Source organism: Indicator indicator, chromosome 16 (genome assembly GCF_027791375.1).
Source record: "Indicator indicator isolate 239-I01 chromosome 16, UM_Iind_1.1, whole genome shotgun sequence".
NCBI classification, from domain to species: Eukaryota; Metazoa; Chordata; class Aves; order Piciformes; family Indicatoridae; genus Indicator; species Indicator indicator.
Genome location: NC_072025.1, coordinates 11,967,999 through 11,995,960, shown reverse-complemented (window position 1 = coordinate 11,995,960; position 27,962 = coordinate 11,967,999). Strand labels below are relative to the sequence as shown.

Here is a 27,962-nt window from a genome sequence, read left to right as displayed (position 1 = left end):
GTCTCTTAAAAATAAACATAAATGCGCAAGTCCAGCTTGTTCAGTTTCTCAGTAGTATTCCAGCCTCTCTTGATATCTTGACAAATATTCTTTAAAATAATCTTCCTGCTGGAACTAGTTCTTTATAGACCATTTGTGATTAGGATATTGCCAGAGGAAGAAAGTGGGATGCTCTGTGTTCTTTCTTTGTTTTTTTACCTTTCATGGGGACCCCTTTGTGGTTTAATGTAATAAACATCTCCTTTCCTTTGTGCGTCCATTTTGCAGAAGCATATGTATTATAATGGTTTTCTTCAATTAGTTCTATGAAGTTGCAGTCTTCATTGCATACCTTCTGTTGAGAGTAAATAACAAAATAGAATAAAATAAGTTTTGTGGTTTTTTTCAGATACTTGGGCTTTAAAAGATGTAGAAAGAATATGCATTATAAATCCCACATGTTATTAATACTTTTCTTGAAGAAATTTGACTTCTGAAATATGAGAATCGAATATTTTACCTTTGCCTATTCTCCTTTACTATTCCACATTTTAAAAATGTATGGAAGCTCTAATCACGGATAAAATCAGTGGACATAGACGTCTGGTATGGGATGTGCAGCATATATTTTACTTTGTTAGTAGTCTATTTTATACAAACTGAAAGAAGGCTACCTCTGAAAATATGTATCTTTAAGACTGTATGTGATGATTGTAGACGTGAGAGAAGTTTACATCTGTACATTTTCATAAAACCTTCCTGAGTAACACTGATGTGATTTAGGTTTCTGAGGCAGTACCTCATGTGCACTTTTTTATTTGATGTGCAAGTGATTCATCACTTGACTGAGTTCCTCTCTCTGTTTTAAGGTGTATGACACAAGTTCCTTTAGCAGTAAGACTTCTTCTGGAGGCTGTGCCTCAGTAATTCTTCTGGTCATTTCAGAAATGTAGTATCGTACGCACAAGAGAAATTTGCATCTGTACCTTTCCATAGAGTCTTCCTGACTTGTTCATTGCCAGGAAGTATTCACTTTCCACTCCTTTGATTGCCACTATTCCAACTGCCACTGTTCGGATTTCTAGGATACCTGCAAAAAGACACACAATAAAGGCTGTTAAATGGTTGGTTGTTCTCCCGTTAGATTAGAAGGTTTACCTGAACTAATATGCTGTGATACTTATGTGTTATTGGACATCAGCCGCAATTGTTCTTAGCAAGCACAAAATATTGCACATTTAGATGTGAAGAAAGGGCTGGACTTTAAAAACCCTCTGTATATGATCATTTCTGCACACAGTCACTTAAAAAAATGGCAGTGATGGTTTTTAAGTGTATACCGAAGCTGTGATGTTAGTATAAGTAATTTTTCTGTTTTCAAAGAATTGGCATATCTTAGACTTTGCAAGACTCAGGCTTTCATTTGGAAGAATTATGTACATAGACATCAAGGTTCACAGAATCTGTGTAAAGCCTTTATTTTGAAGACTGGTGTAGCAGTGTCAGATCCTTGAAAGAGTGTAAACCTTAGAACTTGTGAGTGACAGAAAACAGACCAGTGTCTTAAATAAGATAAAGTATTTGCTTGACCTTTGTATGCTTTTATGACTGATCAGAGCTATAAAGATATGTGTATTTCAAAATAATTAAAATATTTTCTGAGAACTACTTTTTTCAAAATCAGAAAACATTTAGAGTTGTTTCCTAGAAATCATTTTCCTAGAAATTCATCTCACTGGTGGTTATCAGCAATGGCTTTCTGTAGTCTCTATGATAGATTTAAGTTACCCACAACATAAACAATATTCTTACATTAATTAAAAAAAAACAACCTAGCAAAGGCAGGAGGATGTTGCCAGTTAAGGAACACCAGGTTGTTTTTAATCTTAAATATTATTTTTGTTATAAGCAGTAGGTTAGAGTTATTCTTCTGAGTTTGGGTAATTTTCTTCCATATCGCAGTTACATGTGTACTGTGGCTTGTTCTCCAAAATGGGGTCTTTAAAACCAGACAACTCTAGGTAAATTCCAATAGTTAAGCATGGGGGATACGAGAGGCCTGTGTTAGATTGTCAGTGAAAGGTGTCTGACTTCCTCTTGAACAAAACTTTTCCTTGTTTTCTCTTTCAAGTTTGTAATGACTCTTCACAACCACCACACATAATAAGATTTTTTTTTTTTTTAGAAAGGCATTAAATATCTAGGATATTTTTTCTTCCATATCCCTTTCTTTTCTATTCTGGTGTCCTCTGCTTTCTTTACTGTTCTGTTTTTCTTTCTTGCTTGATATTTATTACTGATCTCTCAGCCCTGTACTGTACTGATTACCTTTTTCTTCCTATTTTCCCTACTACTAGATCAGTTATGTTTTCTGCCGGTGTGTGCCCTGATGGGCGTTCATCTCTGAACCCTTCCGTATTTCTCTATAATGCTAAGCCGAATGCAAGTTCTGCTCTGCTGCAGGCCTAGCAACAATTCTTACAAAGGGTAATTTCTAACAGGAACTTAAAAAATTGTACTAACTTTCATTTAAATTTCACTTTAGAAAAACCACAGTGAGGCTGAAAACCAGATGAGCATCTGCATCTAGCCAAACAAAGAGCATAGCAGTGGAAGGGATCTCTGGGTCATCCAGTACAGTGCTCTGCTAGTCTGGGAACTGCATCAGATAATTCTCTTTTCATAAACTTTTCCAACAGTAAATTGAAGATGTTATTTCTTTGCCCCCAGTGTTTCCGCCGAAGGCTGTTCCAGAATTTGATTTATTTTAATGGTTAGAGGCTTTATAGTAATTTGCAATCTGCATTTTTTCAGTGACAGCCTATATCCATTTGTTCTTCTGCCTGTACTGGCCACTAACTTTAATAGAAGTTTAAAAAAAAAAATCTATGTATGAGATTTCTATTTATACAGAATTTAAAAAGTGAAAGATTCAAAACTACTTTTTAAAAGAAGTCATGATAATAGGAACTGAGATTTCCTTCTGTAGGCTGATGTTGATTGAAATTGCAGTTGTAAGAAATACTAATACTTTTAAAAAGGAAATGCCAGAACTTTGGTGCAAGACAATATTACCATTAGATTTTTACTTTGTTTTTTTTAGCTTTGGTTGTTTGTTGTTGGGTTTTGATTGGTTGGTTGGTGTTTTGTTTTGTTTTGTTTTTTCTGAAGGAGATGGTGACATTCATACTAACTTGTAGGAATTATTTTATTTTGGGTTTAGGTAATTGTTTTTCTACTTTATTCTCACATGAGACATAAATGTCTTTTATAGAGAAACTTTATACTGTCCTTACAGAATGCAGCATAGGAAAAAAAATTTAAGGCTCCCATACAGCACATCTGAATGGCAAAACAAATGACATCTATCAAAGTTATATTTTGCTTATAATTTACAAGGACACTATGTGTGATAGATTTATTCTGTTCAGACCTTTACACGGTTTTTCATCTTACTTGTTAAAATCCCATTGTCCGTGTACAGCAATGCATTTTAATTACAGACTGATAATTTGAGATTAATAAATTGTTACGTATATTCCATACTATTTCCTGTGCCATTATGTGCTTTTCACAACGGTAAGCAATTGTGTACCCTTAGAATTAGGCTAGCTCTCACATAAGTAACATTTGACAGCCTGACTGTGAGGTGATACGAAATCCAAAATCCAAAAGAATGCCTTAGGTTCTGGAATGGCACTTTTTCTAAAGATCCTCTGTTCATCTCTGTGAAGTTTCTTGAGGAAACCCTACATAAACTCTCCAATAACTATGTCACACTAAAAATGTTGTAATAATAGCAATGTTAATGAGAAAGACCAAAAAAAACCCCAAAATCACAAACACAGAGAGTTCAGTGGAAATAGAGTGCATGCATTCTGATTCTTTGCTCACATCATGGCTATATCAGAATTAAATGGCCTATCATAAACTGCATGTGTTTGATTTTCTGTTCCCAGTTCTAGATCATGTCTCATCTGTTCTGATGTGTCTTAACATATCCCTGAAGGAGAAACAAAACATGAATTCTTCCCTTTTCAGCAAAGCGTTGATGTGATTTAGGTTTCTGAGGCAGCACTTCACATGAACTTTTGTATTTGATATGCAAGTGATTCATCACTTGCATGAGTTTTTCTCTCTGTTCTAAGGCGTATGACACAAGTTCCTTAAGCAGTAAGATAGCATATTATAAGCTCCCTTTTTGTCTTCTGGAAGTTGTGCCTCAGTAATTCTTTTAGTCATTTCAGAAATGTAGTATTGCTGAAATTCAGTGCATATTTTTTTCCCTTTAAATAAATAAATTATATGAGAAATTGAAATATTATTAGCAAATTGTAAAAAGTGAAACTTCACTGTGTAGTTAAAACTGTGATTCCTGATTTTAGCTGAGAATTTTAGTTATGATCTTTCAATATATAGTCTTTTGTGTGGAACTCACTTGTTTTGTTTATTTCAAAATGTTATGTACATACAAGAATTTAAAATTTCTTCCTTTATGTCCAGAAACTATGGAAAGAAACTGCTAAGGTTGAGAAGCCCTATGCCAAAACTTTATTAGTTTATTAGTGTCAGCATTGCAGTTGTATCACATGCTTAAATTTAGTATCCAACACCAGAGGTCTCTTACAGAACAGGGGACTAATGGGTTTTGAGTAATATTCAATTTAATACAGACAGAGATTCCAGTACTTTAACTATTTTTCAAGGTGCTTCTGACCATGTAAGTTTTATAAGGTGACTGACATTTTCCTGCACAGCTATTATGTACTGCATAATTCTCAAAGTACAAGTTCTTTATTGAACTAGTTAATGGAATCTTTAACACTTATAAACAACATTATCTCACTGTGAAAACATCTAAACTACTTTTCTATTTGTTTAATAATTATCTTGATATATAAACACATATATATTCTTGTTAGCAGTTTCATTGGAAGAAGATAAATCCCTATATCCATAGAAAAGTGGCAATAGAAGTAAACCTACTATGTTGTGTTATGTTTGTAGGCTATTTTATACATAAAGGCAAAAATTATATTCTTATTAAAATGAATAGTAAGATTTCAGCTGACTCAGGAGAGCCAGGACTTTATCACAGGGACTAAAATATACTGTCAGAAATTCTATTAAGAAAAGCCTCTTCTCAATCTAATAATCAACATTTCTTGTCTTACATCAACAAGTCTTTCTTTGAAGTGAAAAGTTCTAATCCTTTCAATCTCTGTTCCTGAAAAACAAAAAAAGTCACCAGGATAGGGTGGGTAAGAGAAGAATCTTATCTGTAGAATGTTTCATTTAAATGCTCTCTTAATACTCTAATAACCATAATTACTTTAAAGATATGCTGAAATTGCTAAAATGCTGATAATGAGAAGTTCAGAAGGCTGAGCTTCAACAAGGTGTTAAATATCCTTAGTTTAAAAGTGAAAATGTGAACTGTGTTTTTCAGAAGGAGTTTAAGAGAAGACTTGAATATACCACAAAGTAACCAAGAATGAAATCAGATTAAGGCCAGAAAGGGGGGGAGAGCTGGGGGGGGAGCTGGGGGGGAGGGGGAGGGGGTGTGGAAATAGCCAAAACCTGAAATGGGCATAGAAAATTGAAAACAACTGTAATTTCTATAAAATCAGCATAAAATTCGGAACAATTTTGTATGGTTGCATGGTCAGTGTATCAAATGCAGCTTAAAATTCCTGTAGTGAATGAAGTTTCCTACAGAGCTGAAATTCTGTTCTGTGTGCATAAAAGTCTCAGCTGAGATGAGCTATAGTTTCTTTTTAGAAGGTAGGTAGCTGCTGGCAGCAGTCTTTTTAACCATTACTGCAAATGGAAGAACAGATAGTTCATATAAAATCCAGTGAAAAAAACCCAACCAAACAACAAAGAAAAAAACAATCTTTTAAGCTGATACAACAGTTTTAGTGGGCGAAATATATACCAAGTTTCAGAGACATTTTGCATGGTGACTTTCCTGGCATTCTTGTCTAGAATGACAGTGGCTTAGTACTTTTGGGTAGGTACCTTTATTTCTGGACTTAGTCCATGATTTTGACCTGAGAGACAGGACAGGACCTTAAGCTGGAAATTCATGAAAAAAAAAAAATTGGCCTTTAGCTACAACATTGATACAAAATTGAGCATTCTCATGAGAGAGAATTCCTTCCTGTTAAGTGGTATTTGACATTTTTGGTTTTAATCACTTGATATTAAGTATCTTTTTCTGATTTAATTAATATTTTTACATTAACATTTTCATCTTATTTTTATTTGTTAAGCTTTTTTTGCTTTTACAACACAATTTTACTGTGGTATTTTATTTATTTTAACAAATCTTCTATTGCTGTGTATTCAACTAATTTCTAATATAGCTGAATATGCAGAGTTTCTTTGTGTTTACCCATAATCTCTCCAAATAACAGTATCCTGTCTATAGTAAAGTAGCTAGAGCCTTGTGACTTAACAAAATTAGGTCATTTTTCTTTAATCATTTTGCGGCCAACTGGCTGGAAGAGCAATTGCAGTTCTTCCATCTGGTTGCTGTAAGGAAACCACAAAGTGCAGCCCATTACTGAAGATCCAGCAGGTGGTAACAACTTGCCCAATGGGTCTCTGGAAGAGCAGAGAGAGCAGAACTACCAAACTAGGTATCTCTTCATATACTAGAGAACTGCCCCAATATGTCAGGTGATAAGATTTGTTCAGGAAGATTTCAGGTGTTTTCAGTCCCTTATCAGCTTTTCCTAAACGTTTCACATGTTGCAAATACCCCCTCAGTATTTATCACACAGTGTTGCTGGTCACTGCTCCTCAAGTTGTAAGTAGAGTTTCTGTAGGCATTAATTCAAAGAGAAATTTTGGCATCCATTATTTTCTGACAAGAATTCCGTCCCAGCGTTTTTCTGGTCTGTCAGGTATGTATGCTATAAGGAAATGTCTAAGGGTGAGATGGAAACTGGCAAGAAGACTTCTGTAGTCTTCTGAATGCTGGAAAGAAGGGAAGAGGAAGAAAAGAAAAATTATGCTTTTTGAGGAAAGAAAGCCAAAGTCCAGGGGCTAGTTGTTACTTTATGTTATTATTTCTTTTTTTTAAAAAAAGCTAATTGATAATATATGTAATGCTGATTTTAAAAATATTTTAAGTGCTTTACAATATCAAATGTTGTGTGATATTTACAGCAGTTTATATCTTGCGGTCTCTCTGTGTACTGAGGTTGAAAAAAGCAGTCTGTTGCTGATTTTTAAGGGTAAGGAGATTGGCACTGATAGTTAAGCACTTGCGAGGAACATGTTTGTGAAACACCCGTTCTTAAGCAGAATTGTCTTAAGGTTAAGTATGTGGAATTTCAGCTAGGAAAAGAGGGGGCAGAAGGGACTTGGATGGAGAAAAAGTGAAAACAAAACAAAACCTCCAATTTTCGCTAACTTGTGTTTCTAATTAATTAAATTTGGAGCACATATCGATGAATTCAAGTGACCTTTGCAGATGATTCAAGGCCAAGAAAAGTGCTCTCGTTATTGTGTACAAGACAGAGTTTAATGGTGCTAAATAGAATATGTTCTTTTGTTCTGGGATTTAATAAGTTAATGTTTGTGCCTCTTAAAGCAAGAAAATACAAATCATGGTGGTCAATTGTACAGTATTTTGGAAAACTTTCCTGGTGTTAGTAGTGCATGCATGCATTTGGTGAGCCAGCACAGTAAATAGATTGATTAGCTGGGTTATTACTTTTGAAATGTTTTCTGTATTTGTTTTCTGAAAGTAAAGGAACACTTTCACTGGATGGTTTTGCAAGCCACTTGTTTCAGAAAACATTACTTTTTCTATTTCTTTTTAAATAAGAGTATGTATGTTGTGAAGTATTTGTTTGTGCTTATGTTATTTTGATTCTTACTAATATTTTTTAATGGATACATCTTAAACTTCATTTTTAGGTAGAGCAATCTATGTGCTCATTCTTTGTCAAATCTAATGATAAAAAAAAAACAAACAGTAAATAAAGGTATTAATAGAAGAGATAATACAGAATGACTTGGGGTTTTTACCCTTCCAGATTATTACATTACAATTGATGGGAAGTGGAATTTGCATTTATATTTTGTATTTTCCTTAGAAGAGAGTGAAAGATTTTCATAGATGGTACCTCACAGAATTTATGCTCTTAAGCCTTATAGGTAGAAATAGATGTACAAGTACATATTATAATGGTTTTCAAAGCATAGATGAGATTGTCTCCACCCTAGGAATTTTCTGTTTATGGATATAATTTTATGATTAAGTATGCTAATGGAAAGCAAGCTACTATATACATTTATTTTAACTTTTCTCTTTTTTTTTTTTTTTTTTAAACTGTCATATACTTCCTTCTCATTGTGATACTCAGAATTTGGATTTATGGCATAAAGACATAGAAAATGCATTGCTATTTATTAATATGAAAGGCTAGCATAGCTTTTATTTATTGGCTTTGTGATGTGTCCATGCGTGCATTTGCTGTGCATGTGTAGACTATCTGAACACTCTAGATATTCATATGACTGTAAAAATGATCCTGCACATGAGCAATGGATCTGTCTAGGATTTACAGTAGGAACATTGAAGCTACTGCTTCAGACATCTGGATATCGTGGGCAAATATTCAAAGCATTCAGAACTCCTGTTTTTTTGCTCTGTGTTATTTCCAAGCAGGAAAAGAGGTAATTGTCTGAGGAAAAATGATTAACCGTAGAGACGGCCCTTGAGGACTCAGTGCAGCATGTTGTTCAAGGGGCAGAATTTGCTTGTAAGACTTAGTCCTTGTGCAGAACACATTTAATTAAGTAGTTGATATTTAATTACCTTTTAAATTGTGCCCTCTTTGGCACAAAAAGAGATCACATAGCGTATTAAAAAATAAATTAAAAAAAAAATCAACAGACTGCTAAACAGACGGCCATGAAGTGGGTTTTTTTTTTTGCAAAAGATTGTTTACTTGACACTATCTTATCTATAAATTTCTCCAGTGTTTGCCCGTCCTACAAACTGATTAATACATACATTGCTAGATAGAAGAACTTTGTAATAAACTGTTGTCCTAGCGGTATTCCTTCGCCAGTTGCCAGGTAAGTTAGTTATAGAATTGAGACTTGTCAAGGTTTCTGAAAGATACTGCTAACATCATAACTCTGTGAAGATAAATCTAAAAACGCAAAATGAGAGCTAAACAGAAGTGAGAAGGTACGACAGAGAATTGAGTGTTTAGTAATGATGCAATTTTTCTTAGAAGAGCTGTATGTGTGCTTGAAGTTATGGTTGTTTACCTTTATGACAGAAAAGGAAGGAGTAAGCCAAATTCCACCCTGCATTGTTTGAAGTATTTACACAGTTCCATGTGCATCATCACATGTAAAATCTGTCCTTTTGAATATATTTTACTAGTATCACATCATGAAAAGAAGAGTTTGGTTTCAACTTCCATACTTAGGTAATACCCCTTCCTTTTCACTTACAAACTTACTGCCTTTGGTCTGCAGTGGGAAATATTAAAAGCCGTAATGCCTCTTCTAATTATTTTTTCAAAGCAAATAAACGTAGAGAAATGCCCATCAGTTTGCAATGCTTGGTAAAACTCCACTGATGACTGTACTGATGATTTCAGTGACCATATTGCAATGAATGACTGCTGAAGTAGGTTAGAATTTTTATGTATTTTCCCTTAGTGTACAACCTGTTTTATCAGTTTCATATTGACATTCTGCTAACATTGAGTTGGGTTTATAATCAAATGCTTCATTTTTAACTGAAAGCAATAGTATGATAAAAAATGGTTTAGGATATTCTAATTCTAAATCGCCTTCTCTCCTGTGTATCTCTTTGGTCCAAAGTGATACTTGCACCATTGTCTTTCCAATATTTCTTTTGATTTGGTCTTCAGAACCAAAAGGGTGTGACTTTTTTTTTAGTGAAGTAAATTGAAAAAGTATGGAACTTTTCAATTTAGAGGTTTGACTTGTGAATAGCAGTACATTGTAATGACTGAATAAAATGCTGCCCCAGGCAGCCATTCACTTGTGAATTCCCCATTAAACTTATTAGAACCCTTCACTTTGCTAATCGCTATTGTGCATTTCATATAAATATTTTTTTATACAGCACACAGTAATTTCTCAGTTTTACAGGAAACTACATTTCCCTCCAATTAAAAAAAAAATGCCTTGGAGCTAAACACATGGTTATAATGAAAAATAATATTATTTTTTAGGATTAATAGTGTCATGTAAAATCCAAGTCTTAATCCTCAGTCTGAAAAAGTACTCTCTTACTACAGCATTAATAATGTGCTGGTATTAAAAATGGGAAAAAAGTTTGGAGGGACTGTTTACAAAATATATTTCTTTCCAAGCAGTAAGAATTAATGATTTCATAATTCAGCTCTAAACTTGTATAACAAATACTTTGCCTGCAGCTTAGATGAAGGATATTTCTAGTATTTAAATGTTTTTTTCCACACAAAAGGTGTTTTCTAGCTTTTGCAGACATTTAGATTCTAGCTTCAAAATAACAAAAGTACATGTAAAACACTGCTAATTAACTTTTTCAGAGCAAAATGGGATACATCTAATTAGTGGTGCAAACCTTCCCAAATGTAGCGTTTTAGTGTTTCTCCAAATTCTTCTGTAATTCAAAGGCATTTAAATATATCAATTTATTCTTCGATCTTCGTTACTGTACAATTTTGTGTTTTCATCTAGTAAAAAGCTGCTACTTTGGTGTCTTGCCCCAGCACCACTGCCTATTACATTTTCTTTCCCTTTCTTGGGGTAGATTTGGTGATTGTATGTGACATAAAATTAGCTATGTTACTTCTGTGGAAGACTTTTTCTTCTGTTTTTCTGTGTATGAAAAGTCAAATTGCTCATTATCTGATGTGTGTTCTGAAGAACTTCAGTACCAGATGCATTTCATGTGATATTATGGCTTATCACCTTTACAAGCTAGTTGCAGGTAGTTGCGAAGATGGCGTAGACATAACATGGCACTTTGTGCTGGACTTGGTTAAAGGGGGCAAAAATATGTTTAAGACAGAACCTATTCTTTATTATATGAATTATTCCCTTACCTTCAAGGTCTAGCTGTTTTGTTGTGTTTATTGTACTGTCTCCAGCTGTTCCTGTAACAGCTTTTCTGGTCCCTGAAGCAGGATTGACAGAAGCAGTGGCAGAGCTGTATTCAGGGCACAAGCTGAACCTAAGAACTGCTGTCCTGTTCTTTCAGAATAATTTAGAATTATGTTGTTGACAAACATTGCTAAAAGCTTTTTTTTTTTTAATGCTCATGGAATGATCATAATTACATTCTTGGTGCTGAAAACTGTATTATCAGTTTCAATATAAAGTAAAATGCATTTTTAATATTGAAAATGTTTCCATATGTAGCTAGTAACTCATTTATTTAAAATCAGTAAGATTGAGAATGTGGATGCATAAGAAGGAAGGTGGCTGCAGCATTGCAGAGCTTGAATATATACTTTGAGGTCTCTGGCATAAGAGCAAATAGTTGTAAATGGTTTGAAATTCTGGACAGTAAAATCTTGTTTCACACTGTTAAGAGAGCATTTCATTCATAAGCACTGCAAGAGATAGCAATCTTTTCCCACTCTAAGTAGTTAGTTACATAGAGCAAGCACTACCCAAGCAAGTACATTTTATTAAGTTTCCAAATCAGATCTGCTACTTGGTGCCATCTAAATGTGTCAAATGCAGTGTCTACAAGAGCACAAGCAGACAGTAAGTAATTCCTTTCAAGGTGCACAATGCAAGAGGCTGCTAGGAAAATCATACTAATCCCTTGCTGCACCACAGAGTGGGAATTGATTAGAAACATCTGGTTCACTCTTTCTGCATTCAAAACACTACTGAACATAAATATAAGTGATATGGTCTCTCAAATTGTTCCAGTTTGCTGCTGACAAATAATTTAGAGTTAGGTGAACTTTCAAAATCTGTATTAGACCAAAGACTGAAATATAAATTAATAGGGGCAGAAAATTAAAACCCCATCAAAATCAAACTAATCTAATAATTTAATCCAGTTCTGATAAATTATAATTTTGGTACCTGATGTTTATTTTAAACTTGAAGCAGTTAGTGGTAATTTTTTCTCTTGTCTACAAAACTTGGCTATGGCATTCTGCAAGATGTCCTATATCATCTTGATGAAAATATCTCATTATGTTGATCGAAGTGTGTCCATTAGCCATCTTCTTTGTTTGTTTTAAATAGTGTTTATTCCTTGTTTTAATTTTGTCTGTTATCATTAATTTATTTGTAGTTACACACTGGTTTTACCAGTCTACAAATTTTGTCTGAGATGAAAGCTTGATGTTAGGGAAATTGATAGAGTATTTGCCATTCAACACAGGCAGCTCTTTGAAACCTTGGTCTTTGTTTACATCATCAGATATTTATAAATGTGTTACTGGCATCCAGTTTATCTTTAGTTGTCTTCAAGCTTTACAATTCCATATCGAAAGGGAAAAACTAGCAGCAGCAGTGGATAAAATTGTTCCTCCGATGCAGGAGCAAGTGCTATTACCAGAGCAAATTTACTATGGGAACTGTAGCCAAATTTATCTTTTCTTTTGTATTTTTGTGATTTTTTTCATAATCTGTCTTTTTTAAATTCAGATGAATTATTGAGTTTGAAATGGTTTGGGTGGTTCGGTGTGTGTTGGGTTTTGTTTGTGGGTTTTTGTTGATTGTTTTTTCAGTTTTGATTTCAAATGCTTAGAAAACCAAGCATTAATGGTACAAATATCTGTGCACTCTGTTTTGCCCACGTGCATAATATCAGGAAGTCAGTAGGAAAACTGTTTCAACTAGTGTCCTGTAGATATCAAAGCCTGATTGTGCTTAGATTTTTCTCAAGTATTACATAGGCACAGGGTCCTAGCTTTTTAGTGAAAGTTACTAGTACCCTAAAGGTAGAAAGAGACTCCAGAACTTCATACATTCCTGTGATAGAATAGTATGACGTTTTCTTCTGAAGAAAGCTTACCAGTTATAGCTAAAATGTAAAAAGATAACAGTACTGAAAAGTTAACAGAGCACAGGAACAACCACATATGAAAAGTTTCTTTAAACTTTATCTTGAACGCATTTTTATTGTGTATTATTGGTTTGTGCACAACTAAGTTTCTCATTGCTTTTGTTCCAATTTTTTATATTCCCACGTGTGAATCAGTGCAGTTGTTTATTTCAGTTAAACTATCATTCTTGACATCAGCTAAACATATATGAAGGCAACATATATAAGGGAAACTATGAAGTTAGAAACCTGCTTTTTCCTTCTGCACTGTTCTTCTGCATTATCACCAATAACCTCACCTACAGGCTAGTTTAAAAGGAAGATTTCCATATATACCTAAGGCTGCTTTAATCCACTTTTAGTTACTGAAACATACAGTATCGTATCAGCTGAGGAAACTTGTGGCCCTGAACTCCATAAGGAAGAGTGCGAGCTCTGCTGTGCCTGTAAATTGCAGCAGTTCATTTCCTTGGCTCTTGGAGCACACAGGTGCTGTATCACTGTATGGTGGCTGTATATAATAAAGTTATCTGTGACCAGTCTGTTAAAGGATTTAATATCTTACATTCAGATCCATCCTGCCAGCCATGTTATTATATTGGCAGAATTCCAAATTTCCATCTCTGACAATAATTGATCAACCTGCTTGACAGACTACAGTGCAGTATACTGGCAGAAGCATAAAGAGATGCTTTTCTCTTGATCCTAGAGACAAATGGAAGATTTCATACCACTCAAGCATTTGATAACAGCTTCAAGCAGGGCTCTTGGGGAATGCTTCACTTTTCAATTTCTGTGCTACAATTTGCATAATTCTTATTTTGCTTTTATATGTATCTGTGACATGAAGTTTTGATGAGCTCTGCAGACATAATACATAAGAAATCTGTAGCAGGATGTATGGAGCCATGTAAAATCTGGAAAACAGCTGGTGTCTGTAGATGGTTGGAAACATGCATTTCAGCTAATGGGCTTAAATAGGGACCTTGTTCAGGGAGGGAAGACTAGAGTGTTCTCTATAAAGAAGTAGTGTAAAATGGTAGATATTTCTTCCATGGGCTTGTAGAGCTAGAGGACTCGGGTAGAGGGGTTTCTTAAAGTAGGGTTTTAATACTAGACAATGGGCTGTGTAGCAGAAGCTGTACATGCAGATGAAGGGTTTGTGGCTCTTTTTTATTTTGTGGAGGATTTGTGTTAAGATTATGTAATTTTGTGGTTAGCAGAATCACTTTGTAGATATTTTTTGATTCTGCATTTATGATCATTTCTAGTTCTTATAGTCCTAGTGTTTATAACATAAAACTAAAAGAAAAGTTACTGTGTAACATTGAACTCAGCAGGAAATTCTAGAACTGCCTTGACCATGCAGTTACAAGGCACAGAGCTTGGCTGTACCCATAGCAGTATGTTCTAAAATATGTACGAAAACCTAGTTTATGGTAAAGAACTTACTATGATTTTTGCTCTGATGTAAACATTTATGGCTATTCCCAGCTATTCAAGTGGTGAAGAAACGTTTTCTTTCTTTGAGTAAAATATTTGTGAGCTCAGCTGTATTGCAACAAGGATCTGGAGAAAAAGTGTGGAAGCTGGCTGAGAAAATTATTGGGTTTTACCACACAAAGAAAAACAAAGTTCTTCTCCTGTGTTTAACTTGGGGGTTTTGTGCCACCTTAATTCCTTCATGACTGTTAGTGTATTCTTGATTTATTTGTGAATGCAAGTGTTATAAAGTAGAAAAAAAAAACCCTTACCAAAATAGATTATATTTTTCCAATATAGGATAAATGTAATATAATTAAACAATGAAATTGTTTTCTACTTAGTATAGAAATGTGGACCTGTGGTTTTAAGAGATCTTAAAATGAAAAATAAAACTTTCATTAATATATTGCATGCAGAAATACAGATTTGTACATATATTTGAAAAGTAATAGCCAGCTATTTTTCAAAATGACTATCCTAGATTGTATATATTCTGGTGTATTGTGCTCTTAAGCCTGTATCTTGTGTAGAATAAATAGAGATAGCAACATTACTCTTAGATAGATGTTATCTGTATAAGTCATTCCGACTTGAAAGTCAGGAAGAGATTAATGGTGGAACAGGAATTTCATTTTTCTTTATGCCCAGCCTGTATTACCAGTGGTATGAAACCATATCTTAAAGTGAAAGCACATGGATTTGCAGAAGCAACAGCCATTTTCTGGCATCCTTTTCAACTAACTCCTCCAGCCATTGATAGGCATCAGCAACAAAACTCTTACTGATTTCAGTAGAGCCAGGCTTTTACAAATGGCATGTATTTGTGTCTTTCCTAATATGGGTCTTTCAGCTCTTGAGCAAACTTTTCCTAATGAATCACAGGGTTAGATAGCTTTTCCACTAGTCAGTAACTTAACTCCTCCACAGCTGTGCAATATTTTTAACTTTCAACAGCAGATATTTAGACTATTAATGATAGTTCTCTATACTTCATCAGTAAGTCAATATAAATAAAACAGACATATTTTGACTTTATGTTGAAAAGAGAGCTAATTCTGTACTCAAAAATTACTTTCTCATGTGGATTATATGTCTCTGTTGTTGAGAAACTCTTTCAATCAAATACCGTACACAGCACAGGGAATATTTTTTCTTTAGAGATCTGTGTTAATGAAATAAATACAGCAGAGTCTGACAGGGCTCAGATCAGACTATTTTGTACAATACCACCTGTGACATAAATTGTAGCACGTATGATCACAATAGATGTGCCTTTAGGCATTCTTTAGGCATCCACTAACAGAAGCTAGTTTGGGATGCAGCTGCCAGAGAACTGTTAGGAGGAAAACAGACAAAGTATCCCACTGTGATGGGTCTGGAGCCAGAAAGAGTAGGCTCATGAAGTGGGAGCTGTAACTTGCAATTTTACTTTGCTAAGATGAGGTCAACTGAAAGAACTCATAACTGTATTGATGAAGTGTGAAGATGACAATATAATAAGCTGTGATCCCAAATCTTCAAATATTCCAGTTCTGTATACAGGCAGAAATATCCTGTGTTTTCCTACACTGCCTACAAACGGGTGATCACCTGCATTCTAATTCTGTAATTTGCATAGTTAATGCCTTGGGGAGATATGCAAGCTTACTTCCAATTAGCACAAAACTAGTGTTTGTTAAATTTTGTAGTATGTGTATAAGGACACCCCAAACAAAATGGTATCACAGACAGAAAAGTGTGAACAGCTAATGTTAACACAGAGAAAGGGAAAAAAGATTTTTTTCTTTTCCTTTTTTTTTTTTTTGCAATGGCACTCATACATTTTAATTTAGGCAGGAAGAAAAATTATGTAACTTAGGGATACAAGATGATAATTTGCAAGTGATTAGGAGAAAGTCAGGAAATGTGGGTTCTATTACTTATTTTGTCTCACACAGTTACATAACAATGGCTACTTGCACATTTTTGAAAAATATCATCTGAAGTGACTTAGAAATTTAAGTACATATGTCTGCTGGGGGGCTTAAGTATTGCTTTTTGAAATGTAACTTGAAATGTCCCTTGAGTACTTGTCAGCAATTTTAGAAAATTGTCTTTGGGGTATCTACAGATCCTAAATGAAAAGTACACTTTACAATATATCCACTCGTGTTTGCAAGTATTTTCTTATATAAGAAGAAAATGTGGGATTAGTATTTAGTCTATTTTTTGCAAAGATACATATTTATTATACTCCAAATGTTAAAGTTCTATCACTAGGTCATTTTCTGCTTAAATGATATAGCCATTGCAATTCATCACATTCTTTTAAATAATCTGGTTGGATCAGAGCTAGGCTGTTCACCACATTACTAAATTAAGGGGTTTATGCCTCATATGTTATGAATCATCTGAAAAATCCTGCTTTTGGTCTAATACTAGTTTTATGATTTGGGTATGAACTGGGTTTGCTTCCAGTGTTCCCTCTGGATGAAAGTGCCGTTTCAGAAATTCTCGTTAAATCATTCAGAACATGTATTAAACAATATGATTAAAATAGATTAATTCAAATTCAAAACACTGGATTGGTTAGCTAAAAGAATTAACAGAGCATGATTTCCTTGAAAGATGTGGAAACAGTTTCCTAGAAAGATGTGGTAATATTTTTTTTTTCTTTCTCTAGTTTTGTTGCATGACAGTTATATTCAGTAATATAGACTGAATTTCCAAAAATCGCAGAAAGATATAGTCAACAACAAAAGAATTTTAGTTCACCATTTATAATAAAACAGTCTGTTCAAATAGCTAACTGGTGCTCATTCTGACAAATTGATGTATAATAATTTTAAAGAATGGTTTTATTAACTGCTGTATTATTTTTATTACTCAAGAGGCATTTAAAGGGACAAGTGTAAGTGGTGTAGGATTCTTGCCATTTACTTCATAACTTGAGGAGACTCTCCTAGGGCTATTCTCAAGTCACATATTTGCTTTCCTTTGAACTAATAACTACAAAGTCCAATACCAGTTCATCCAAATATATTGCTATTACACTGTTGGTAAGGTAGGAAAACATGACAGACAGTTTCTTTTGAATAGTCAGTAAGAAAACATCCTTCTTGACTGCTGAAACAGATGCTCAGACAGAATGATCAGCAGCTTAAAACATAGTACAAGGACTGTTGGTATGGCACAGTGTAAAAGAGAGTGAGAGGCTCAAAATGCCTGTAAGGTTGATTATATTAGTAATTGGGAGGAAGGAGAGCATAGCCAAATCCTTCTAACTATCCAGCAGTGAGAAAGGAGGGCTTCTTATGGGGAAGAGGCTCAACCTTGTGTTTCCTACTGTGGTTTTCTCCATGTCTCTTATCTGATGAGGCAGGTGGTAATATTAGTTTCCGGAGTGGATGAATGGTCTTTCAGGAAATGTAATTTAGAAACAAGAAAGCTTCTTTTTTTTTTTTTTTTTTTTTTCTGTTTTGTATACAGTGTTTTAAAGTGCTCTGAAGAGGGGCTTGTGTGCCATGGAATAAAAGGATACTGTTTTCTTTGGTCTGTGTTAGAAATATTGATCAGGATCCCCATACTCCAGAAGAAAAGTGAAAAGCACACTTAGAAGCATGGAGTTTATGTTAATTGGAAGAATGCCTTTTTGTCACCAGTTAGTTTGAAAATAGCCTCTTGAAGTATTATCCAATTTCAGTTTTGATTAGTAACAACGTTTGTAGACAGAGTAGTGTTTAGTATTTGTCATGCTTGTAGTTCATGTGTTGTTAGAGATGTGCTTAGTAAATGGCAGAAATTGCTTTTTGTACTTTGTTGGTATTGGTGAATAACAAGCAACCATGCTGTCTGGGGAATTTGGTTGGCATGAATCTCACTTTGGGCACAAGTATTTGTCCCTGTCTATATGCAAAGGTAGTATTACAATTTTTGTTAGTAGCCTTGAAAAATTACATGGTTGTGATGACTTAAATGTAATTTCCCCACGTAAGCAAAGGACTGCTGCTGAGGAAGACTTTGTGCTGGCCTTTCCCACAGCATAAATCTGTCCATTGTTGCAAGGTGGCCTTAACAATCAAATCTCATTATTTGAATCATTATGTGGTGGATTTACATAGTTAGTTCCCTAACTGTGAAATGTCAGTGCTAAATACACAAGAACTGCTTGGGTATCTTTGTATTATCTTGCACATTATGCTCAAGCCATAAGCTCCGCAGGTTATTCCAAAGGAAATAAATTAATATGCTAGAGTTGTTGGTTTTGCTGGTGGAAGTTGCACTTCCCAGTGGTACTGGTATTGGCTGCACTCTCTAGGGTTCACTTATCCTTTCTATTTTACGTCAGAGTTTGTCAGGGAATACAACTCTTGTTTTCACCAGGTCTTTGCTGTAGAAGCTACGCAAGCACTGGGTGGAATCTGTCCATTCCCCAGTCCGTGCTGCCTTCTTCCCTTGACTTAGCTAGATCTGCATTTTCTCCAAAATCCATCTGCCTAGTGGCTGGCTGGAGACCCTGAACACTGCAGCCCTTAGACTTCACATAGATCACTCAAAGGGCAAATCTATCCTCATAATGCAATGTTGTGCATGTTGTCAGAACTATGCCACCAGTTTGCCTGAGCAGTTCTAAGACTTCAGCATAGATTCAAAATTTGATATTGATTGTGGCTTTCTTTTTTTCCCCAACATCTTCATCTCCTGATAATATGTATGTTCATCTATAATAATTTCTGTCTTTAACAGTCATAAAGTTCTCTACTTCCTTGGCCCCATAAACAGTTACTTCTGGTTAAAATATCACACCTCACTTGATATTTAAAGGTCATAATAAAAACTTATAAAATTAGTGCAGGTTATTAACAAAAATATGCTTCTTGTTAGTAAGTGGTGTTTTCTGTTTCGAAATACATTCCTTTCTAGTTAGACAAAAATCAAAACTCCAAGGTATCAAAAGGCCAAGGCCAAGTCTGGTCAGCTGCTTTTCATAGTCTATAGCACCTCCCAGTGTCTATTAACATATTTAAAACAGAACACTGGCTTACCAGAAATGGATGTAAATTAAGCATGTATGCAATTGAAGGTTGAAGTAATAACACTAGGGAATCCTTAAAAAAAACCTCATACAGTTAATGGGAGTATTCAAAAAGTGAAGTGATGGAAATGAGTGATTCAACTCTCTGTTGAAGTTACTGTGGTTATAAATGCTGTGAAACAGACATGTTTTCAGTGGTTTTGTTGATGGGTTTTGCATTAATCTATCAATGTTCTGACTGTGCTTAATTTTGAAGGATTGCATACTGAAGGAAAATGTCAGTGTTTTTAATAAAATACCTAGACTTCTGAATAATTACATCCTGTTTCTGAGCTGTCACATTCCCATTACAACTTCAAAAGAGCAAATAGTTCTTTGGAATAAATTGACATAACTCTGCTGACATTAATTGAGATTTACCTGTCTGATTATCTCATCCTGTTTAGAACATTGTGGTCTTCTGTTGATGAACTGTGCAGGTACTGGATTTGTGTCATAGGCAGTGTGTGAATGCTGTGAAAATCCTTTTTTTTTTTTCCCCAAAAACTAGGTAATAGTTAAGAGAGCATATTGATTGCATTGGTTGGGTTTTTTGGTATGTTTTCATGAAGTTGTGGGCCATCTGTGAATATCCACTCCCAACTTTTCAGCACCAATTGTTACAAATAATTTTTTCCATTTGTATAAATGATGTCATGTGTTATGAAAGTTTTAAAGTGTGACAACTCAGTGCTATGACTGTTAACCTCTATTATGTTATTGCCATAGGAATTTTCACTTCAAACTTTTTCTTAATAGTATTTCCAAATTATACACACCAAAAGGATAACTTGGCAATTCCATCAGCCCCTATCCAAAATTTAAAATTTAAAAATAAAGTCAAAGGTCAAAAAAGACAATTGAAATACAGATGCCAAATATAGTCATAGACAGTCAATTATGCAATGAAAGCTGTGTGCCACCCACGAAGAATAACAGTCTTCAACCGTTTAAACTTATTCTGATCTTATGAGGAAAGTGTTCCAGAATATGCTACTAATTCATATGTCTTGTAGTGTGGAACAGTATAATTATATACTTTAGGAAGTCTTGATCTCCCTGAGGTTTAAGGAAGATGGAGAAGAAAATCAGCTTTGTTCCATACTCCAAGATCCTAGAAATCTGAAGAAAAAATTACTTTCAAATACTTGAACAATATGGAAAGCTGGAAGCTGTGAAGGGAAATGTCTGGATTTTAGGCTTTGTTTTGAGAGACTTACTATATAAGGAATTAAATTTTCTACCCATTTTTATTTGCCAGTATGGAAAATTGCTTCCTTAAGATTCATCTGAGCTCTGTGTTTTCCTGTATAAATACTGACTTCAGTTATTTTAGTTAACATTTTATTACTCCATATTCTATAAGAAAAGTATTTAGTAACATTAACAGACAATTCTTTTGTACGTTTGGAAGTGTTTTCACTAATAATTTTTAAAGCTTTTTGCACAGAAGTGAATAATTCTTTTTCATAGAGGCACAGAGAGTTTGAAGAGTTTTCCCAAAGTCTGTAAGCAAATTGCTTAAAAATTTGGATTAGCCTCAAGTCTCTTGAGTTTCAGGTCAGGGCCACTTCAGCACATTTTCTTCAGGATGGAGCAATAACATGCTTAATGATACAATACTGAAATTTTTGTACATTCAGAAATTGTAAACAACTGGGCAAAAAAAGCTGTGGGGGAGAAGGGGCTGCAATTTATCTTTTTCAATGTATCCTGAAACTGCTCTGGCAGCTGGGTGCTAAAGCAGATGATGGTTTCTTGTTTCTGATAAATCTGAATATTGAGAAATTCAGAAAAATTGCTTAGTCAAGGCTGAATTACAAAGGTGTGTCAACTGAATCAGATTAAGCACAGTGTGTATAGGTTCAACTTAGATACTTTTCACTGCTTATATTGATTTTAGCTTATACTCCAGTTTTCAAGCACTTGCAGACAGACACAGCCCTAATGGTGTAAGCTTGTGAAGCTGCTACCTATGCCTGAGCCCAGATTTCTGATCCTTGCCTCACAGAGCTCATGCAATCATTTGTGTGAGAAGTGAGTATAAACAGCTACTGTTCTAACTTTGCACATTTTTCATCTGGTAAATACCACAGAATAGACAAGGTGATAAAGATTCAGGAGGTAAATTCAGAACTGGTGAGCAGTTTTAATTGTTTTTTGTGGTGCCCCTGTCATACTGTATCAGCTGAGCTTTGATCTGGACATTGGTAGCATGAGCTCTGAAGAACCTTGCTGCAGTGGTTCAAGGCTCTACTCCCTCCTTTCTTCTCTTCGCTTCCCCCAAAGATACTTTTATCCAAAGAAGTCAATAGAAGCTATAAGAAGAAAGACATCACTCAGCTGTTTCTGTTACCTGCATCTTTGCTAAAACTTACCAGCAGTTGGGCAAAAACTAATGTATAGGCATGGAGTAAAAACTGGTTGAAATTTGAGATGTGATATCTGCTATCAGGGCTAGACAATGAGCTAGAGAGTGGGCAGGGAAATGTTATATTTAAATCAGATTAATTGCTGTAGGAGACAAAGTAATTCTTGGCACTGTAGGTTTTGAGATATATTGCTATTTGAATTAGGTGTATTTCGCTTATAATTGAAAAGAACAGCAGAGTACTAATACGAAGCAAACCCACTTTCACATTAATGAAGGTTTATCTTCTGATGCCAATGTATTAGTTGAACCAACAAGCTTCTGAAAAATCAATAATGCAGTTGCAAAAGTAGATGTTCTATTTGTTTGGAACACTTATAACCCTTAGCTCAATCAGGTACATTAATACTTTCTTTTAAATATCTAATTTTCAGCTACTGGATGTTCTTGCTCATCTATTTATGTAGTGGCACATCACACATAGTCCAACATTTGTTTTACACTAAGAAACATATATAAAATGGTATGGGAAATAGTTTTGGTTTCTAAGCAAGTATGAGTATTTAACAACTAAGATATATTTTGTCATCACTTAGGGTTTAGGTTTGAATAAATTGAATTAGAGTTCATTTCCTATTGCTAAAAACTATACTTTGTTGAATTTTGATCAAAATAGCAGTAGTTTTCCAAGATAAAAATTTCAATCAAGATTTCGTCTGTTTTGTGCCAAGATCTCACTAGACTATCTGCTCTTATAACTTCTTTTATTGGCTATATTCACTGAAAAGAGAAGAGGAAATAGGCACTTTCTGGGTTTAGAGCACACATGGAATATGATAGGATCAGACATCTTAGGATTCAGGTTCCGGGAAGGCTTTTCTAGTAACTAAGAGACCGTTTGAAGTCTTTAAAATGAGATTCCAAAAGCAACAGAGCGTGGAAAGTCCTAAAGCATCATCTCGTTGTAGTTGTCAATCCTCTTGGATAGAGTCAAAATAAACTGATTTTTACTGCCTTTTTTTCTGAACAAAATCAAATAAAATCTGGCAGAAGTCATAAATACTAAAATGAAAGGAGGAGTAAGCAGTGATAAGGAAAACATTTATTTTCTGTCAAAGACAGAGTTAACAAGTTGCTGTATTATCTCCAAGACTTGCTCAGTCACTCCCACTTTTTACAGTCATTAAGTTAAAAATCTGGTTTGTGAGCCCACATAGGTTATTTTAGATTAACATGATACAAAATTTATTTTTTAATGAAAAGCATATAGTTTAGGCTTGGAGAAGGTGTAATAAGTGATTGTCAAAGAGATATTGTTTTATGAAGAATGACAGATTTTTCTGGGTGACCTCATCTCTTGGACTATTTACTAATTCTTGCTTTAGTTTTTCAGTATATGACTCTTGATATTTTTTTTTTCCCTCTCTGCCTTTTAGTTTTCAGAATGAAAACTTTCATGTGCAAAGTTATTTCCTCTGCTTATTGGAGATCACTGTCCTCTGATTTGCATAGTTTACTCTTGAGTTATCACCTTTATGTCCACCAGAAGGTTCTACTACTTTGTGAAATGTACATAGAATAATGCTCTTTGGGTACCTAACAAGGTCATCACTGTTGTAAACAGAATTCAACAAATTGCTTTTGCTGAAACAGTACATGGACATATTTCTTGGACTATGGAGTTAAATTCTAATGTGTTTTCAAACAAGTGAATGATAAATAGAGATTAATTAGAACTGGTGGCTGCGAATTTGGTTCAGTGTTTAATTTTGTCCTGGAATTTCAATTCCCAATCACTTAAGACAGTGGCTTTTGAATTAAATTCTTGGGAAATGTTAACACTTTCACTCCTACTTGGAGTGACATGGAATTTTTTTTTGTGTAGCTTGCTAGAAAAGTTTGAAGTATTAAGACTCTAATTCCTCACTATCATGGCATTCTTACATTTATAGCCTTGAGTGATGAGAGAAGCTCTGTGAATTTTGGCGCTTGCCAAAGTTATGATGAAGTTATTCTACAGGCATTTCTCAGTGTGAAGATTGCTATTCACGTTCATGCTTCACGATTCATGGGTTGAAAGCAAGTAGTTGACTGCAAAACTGTAAATGCAGCTTCCTTTATGAAGCAAAGATTTGATAGATAAAACATGGTGGTTTTTTCTCATTTTCATTTTAGTAACATGTAGTAGTGATTCAGAAGGCAAAAAGATTCCTTTTATTTATTATAACGTGGAAAATTAGGATAAAATAAGATGATACTTCTCAGAGCAACACTTTTTGTACCCATTAACTGCAACTGTTCTGGGATTTTATCCTTAGAGACAGGTCTGATTTATCTTTTACTGACTTTCAGTGCTTGAAATCATGGAATAAGACTATTTGAACACCCAGATTAATACACTTTTGTGATAGGTGGGATTTTTAATTTGTGCTTTTCAGAGACCTAGGACAAACCCATCCTGTTTAGTCTTCTATTGTTAAAAATTTTGCTTAGGAAAAGTGTAATAGTCCAGGTCCAGGGTTTGTTTTTTGTTTTATCTTTGCTTGGTTGGAGCTTTTCGTTTTGTGGTTCTTCCCTCATATCATATATTCTATATGATGAAAGAAGCCTTTTCAAGGCTTCCATAGAAGGTATTCTCTTCCATAGAAGGTATAAGAAAAGAAGTTTTTCATGACACTATTTTTTTTCTAGTTTCCTAGAAAATCCAAGTTGTCAGTCCTCACATTTTTCCAATCCTCTTGACCTATATTTACATATTCCCAACAAAAGCATTTGGACATGATTTCATAGTGTGCAATAGGTATTCCAGGAAGAGGCTTAAGATGGTGGGAGACTTCTTGTGTGCTTAGGTTAAATTTAGTGGAGACAATTCATTGCAATTTACATCAGTTACCAGATAAACAAAGCTTTTTGTGTTAGTTGTTTTGGTTTGTTTCTTTGTTTGTCTTTCCTTCTGATGCTTGTAACATTTACTAGAAAGGAACTTTGTTTTGTTGGGTTTTTTTAGTTTGGATTTTTTTTTTCACTGCAATGTAAGTGTAAGGATTTAATGACTTGCTTCCTTTCTGTAATTTGCAATAGTTAATCATGACTAAATATTCATGAAGTGTTCAGAAAACTCCAAGAAAATAGATTGCCCTTAGTATATGATCTGATATTCTTGAATGGACTCACTACAGAAAGTTTCAACATGTCATTGGTGTGCTTCAGCAGCATGGGATCCTACAGAGAACCTACACTTGTAATTTAGCACTACTTAAAATTCTAACAAAGTTTTTACTTAAGCATCATGGAACCGGAAAAAAAAAAGTTAAATTTAGAGAATTACTCATAGCTCTATATGCTGCCATAATCTCTTTAAAGTGTTTGTAAACAGTAACAGAAGAAGTTGAGTCAGTGTTCACTTATCGGCATAAAATTTAGAAGAAACTATTTCAATAGTCAGTAACATTCTTTTTCCACTCATTTTTTTTATGGGAGCAATACTTAATTTCAAAACTAGCCCTATGGTTCTCTGTTGTAGCAATGTCCTGAAACTCAATGGGAGTCTTCTTGAACATGGACCAAGTAATTTCTTTGGCTGCTGGCCATGTGTTGTCTTTCAGAGGAGTATGGTTATTCCCTGCATTATAGTACAGGACGAAAGGAGACATATGGAAACAAATTTTAAAAGAAACAGTAACATTAGTCACTGAAGTTCTAGCCATGCAAGTTGCCAAGCACTTAAGGAAGTCATGAAGTAAAGAAATAAATTATGAAACCTACTAGCCAGGTGCTCAGCATGCAAAACTGATGTACTTATAGAAAATAATTAGTCAACTTCAGTTGAAAGCTGAACCACGCTAACAGTTCTCAAAATTTGTTTTGCTGCTGTTATAAAAAGCAAAATAATCCTAACAACCTACATTAAAACTGTATTTAATAGCATCCTTGGAAATACAGTTGTCCTTTCAGTTGACTATAAACACTAGACCAGCCCCCTTTTCCTCATAATTTAATTTTGAAATACACAATATAATCCTATGTATTTTCCTGTTGTGTCTTAGTGAAATAATGTCTTTTTGAGTAGATGTCCTGTTTCTATAAATAAACAATATATTTGTAATAGCATGAAAGCCAAAGAGACAAAAATAGTGGCTGTAAAATAGATACATTTAATTGTAAATGGAAGATATAGCATTTTTGTGGGAAAAATCATTAGGACAACAATTATCTTGCCAGTTCAAAAATTGTATTTGGTACAGCTTTTCAAAATACTACATGTCCATTCTCCTTAGATGCATCATGGGTTTGGAGGAAAAGGGGCAGATTTTTTTTTTTTCCCCAGCATCATGATCATTGTATTAACGAACGGCAGAAACTATTATAGACTTTGTTCCTGGCTTGGCAAACTATCTAAAAGATTTTGCAAGAGTTTACATAATTCTTTCCATTAAGCTTTCTAGTGTTGCATATGTTTTAATTGGTAACTCAAACAGACCAAACTTTTGGGTAATTCATGGACTATATGAACGTGGTTTAATGTTTCATAAGCATTTTATGGGCAGAGTTTGTGGTTATACATTTTCATACTAACGACCTTAATTCACTTGTTAAAATAGGCTCTCTGTTTGCTAATAGTTACCAGCTGTAGCTAATACATTAGCAGATCTACAAAGTAGTATTTAAAATGACGCATTTCAGAATCAATAACAAATGTCCTGTTGTAGGGTTAATTGGAAAACGTGTCTTATACAATATTCAGTAGACTGTACAAAATTCTTTTGAAATTACAGTAAATCAAGGGATAGGAAACAATGTAAATTTCTAAAATCATAGAAACAGGAAAAACAAAAAATATTACTTACTGTAGTTGTTGTTTGCTTCTCTTGTCCCTTTTACTTTCCCTCGCTTATCAATCCTCATATACCACTGAGTTCGACAGAAAAGTCTTCTCACTCTTACATCCCCCCCTTCCATATAATCATAGCTTCTGGTATGTCGCTCAGGGCTGGAACAGTTCACATTTGTAGCCATTTGCTCTGGAGTCATGTCATTGCAAGCTAAAGATATAGTGCCCATTAGAAAGATAATGTAAAAGTATGATCTGTAGAGCAAAATTGGCAGGATCCATGTCAGTATCCATTTGTGCATTATAGTGCAGTGTTCTGGGTGTTCATGAACAACATAATGAAAATTAAATCTCAAGTAGACTGATGCTGTTAGGTCACCGACCTGCCTTCTGTCTTTACGAATTACAGATTCATTTAAACGAGATTGTTCCCTCTTCTAGAATTCTGATCGTTATTCCTTAATAGTTAATGGCGAAAGAGAAGAACTTCTTAAGTATCTCTTCAGTCAGAATATCCTTTAAAGACACAAGTTATAAAAACCTTTGTTGTCGTGACCTTCTGTACTACTTGAATTTGCTGCTTGCACTGGAAGTAAAAGATCTGTGAGAAAAGGTGCATGTATAAGTCTTTATGCTCCAGTGTTAAAAACGTGCAAGGATACATTATGCTACTGAAAAGTACTATACTATAATTGTATAACATACTAAGATGAGATTTAAAAATATGCAAACGTGTATACAAGATATCTCTCACAAGTTTTTACACAAACAGACATTTAAGCAGATTATAAACATAGTTCTGTCTTCAGATCTAAGTCCTTCCAAAAATCCCCTACTGATTCTGTCAAGCTACTTTCTCATGCATGATAAAATTCTGCTGATTACTTCTTATCTGTATATTTACCGTTAGCACAATCTATCAGATAACTTTTCTCTAGTTCAGATTTCAGAATAGACCTTATAGTTTTAGCCCTGTATTTTTATTCTGATTCTTTTCAGTTTCTTAATATAAATAGTTTTCTTAATGCCTTTTCAGCATCTAGCATATACAAATGAAGATAAAAGTTATTAGCTATTAGAAACTGTTGAATGTTCTTGTAAAGGACAGATAACTTACTTGTTACTGTTGATAAGAGCTGAATATCCGAGTACTCCATTTCGGTTGTCTGCTTTTTGCAAC

At 34.4% G+C, this 27,962-nt stretch overlaps 1 protein-coding gene across 1 annotated transcript; it reads right to left on the bottom strand.

Annotated features, from left to right (window-relative positions):
* Nucleotides 1–139: 139 nt before the first annotated feature.
* On the bottom strand, nt 140–27,084 carry FGF7 (fibroblast growth factor 7). The gene is made up of 3 exons (XM_054388219.1): nt 26,799–27,084; nt 966–1,069; nt 140–334 (listed from the first exon to the last, which is right to left on the bottom strand). Exons 1-3 carry the CDS (start codon nt 27,082–27,084, stop codon nt 140–142), a joined length of 585 nt encoding a protein of 194 aa, XP_054244194.1.
* Nucleotides 27,085–27,962: the final 878 nt, after the last annotated feature.

Excerpts from the sequence above, each read along its gene's own strand:
- FGF7 (XM_054388219.1), bottom strand. The coding sequence starts at position 27,084 with ATGCACAAATGGATACTGACATGGATCCTGCCAATTTTGCTCTACAGA. Across the intron at positions 1,070-26,798 it reads AGAAGCAAACAACAACTACA|GTATCCTAGAAATCCGAACA; the intron begins GTAAGTAATATT and ends GTCTTTTTGCAG. Across the intron at positions 335-965 it reads CAGGAAGACTCTATGGAAAG|AAGGTATGCAATGAAGACTG; the intron begins GTACAGATGCAA and ends TACTCTCAACAG.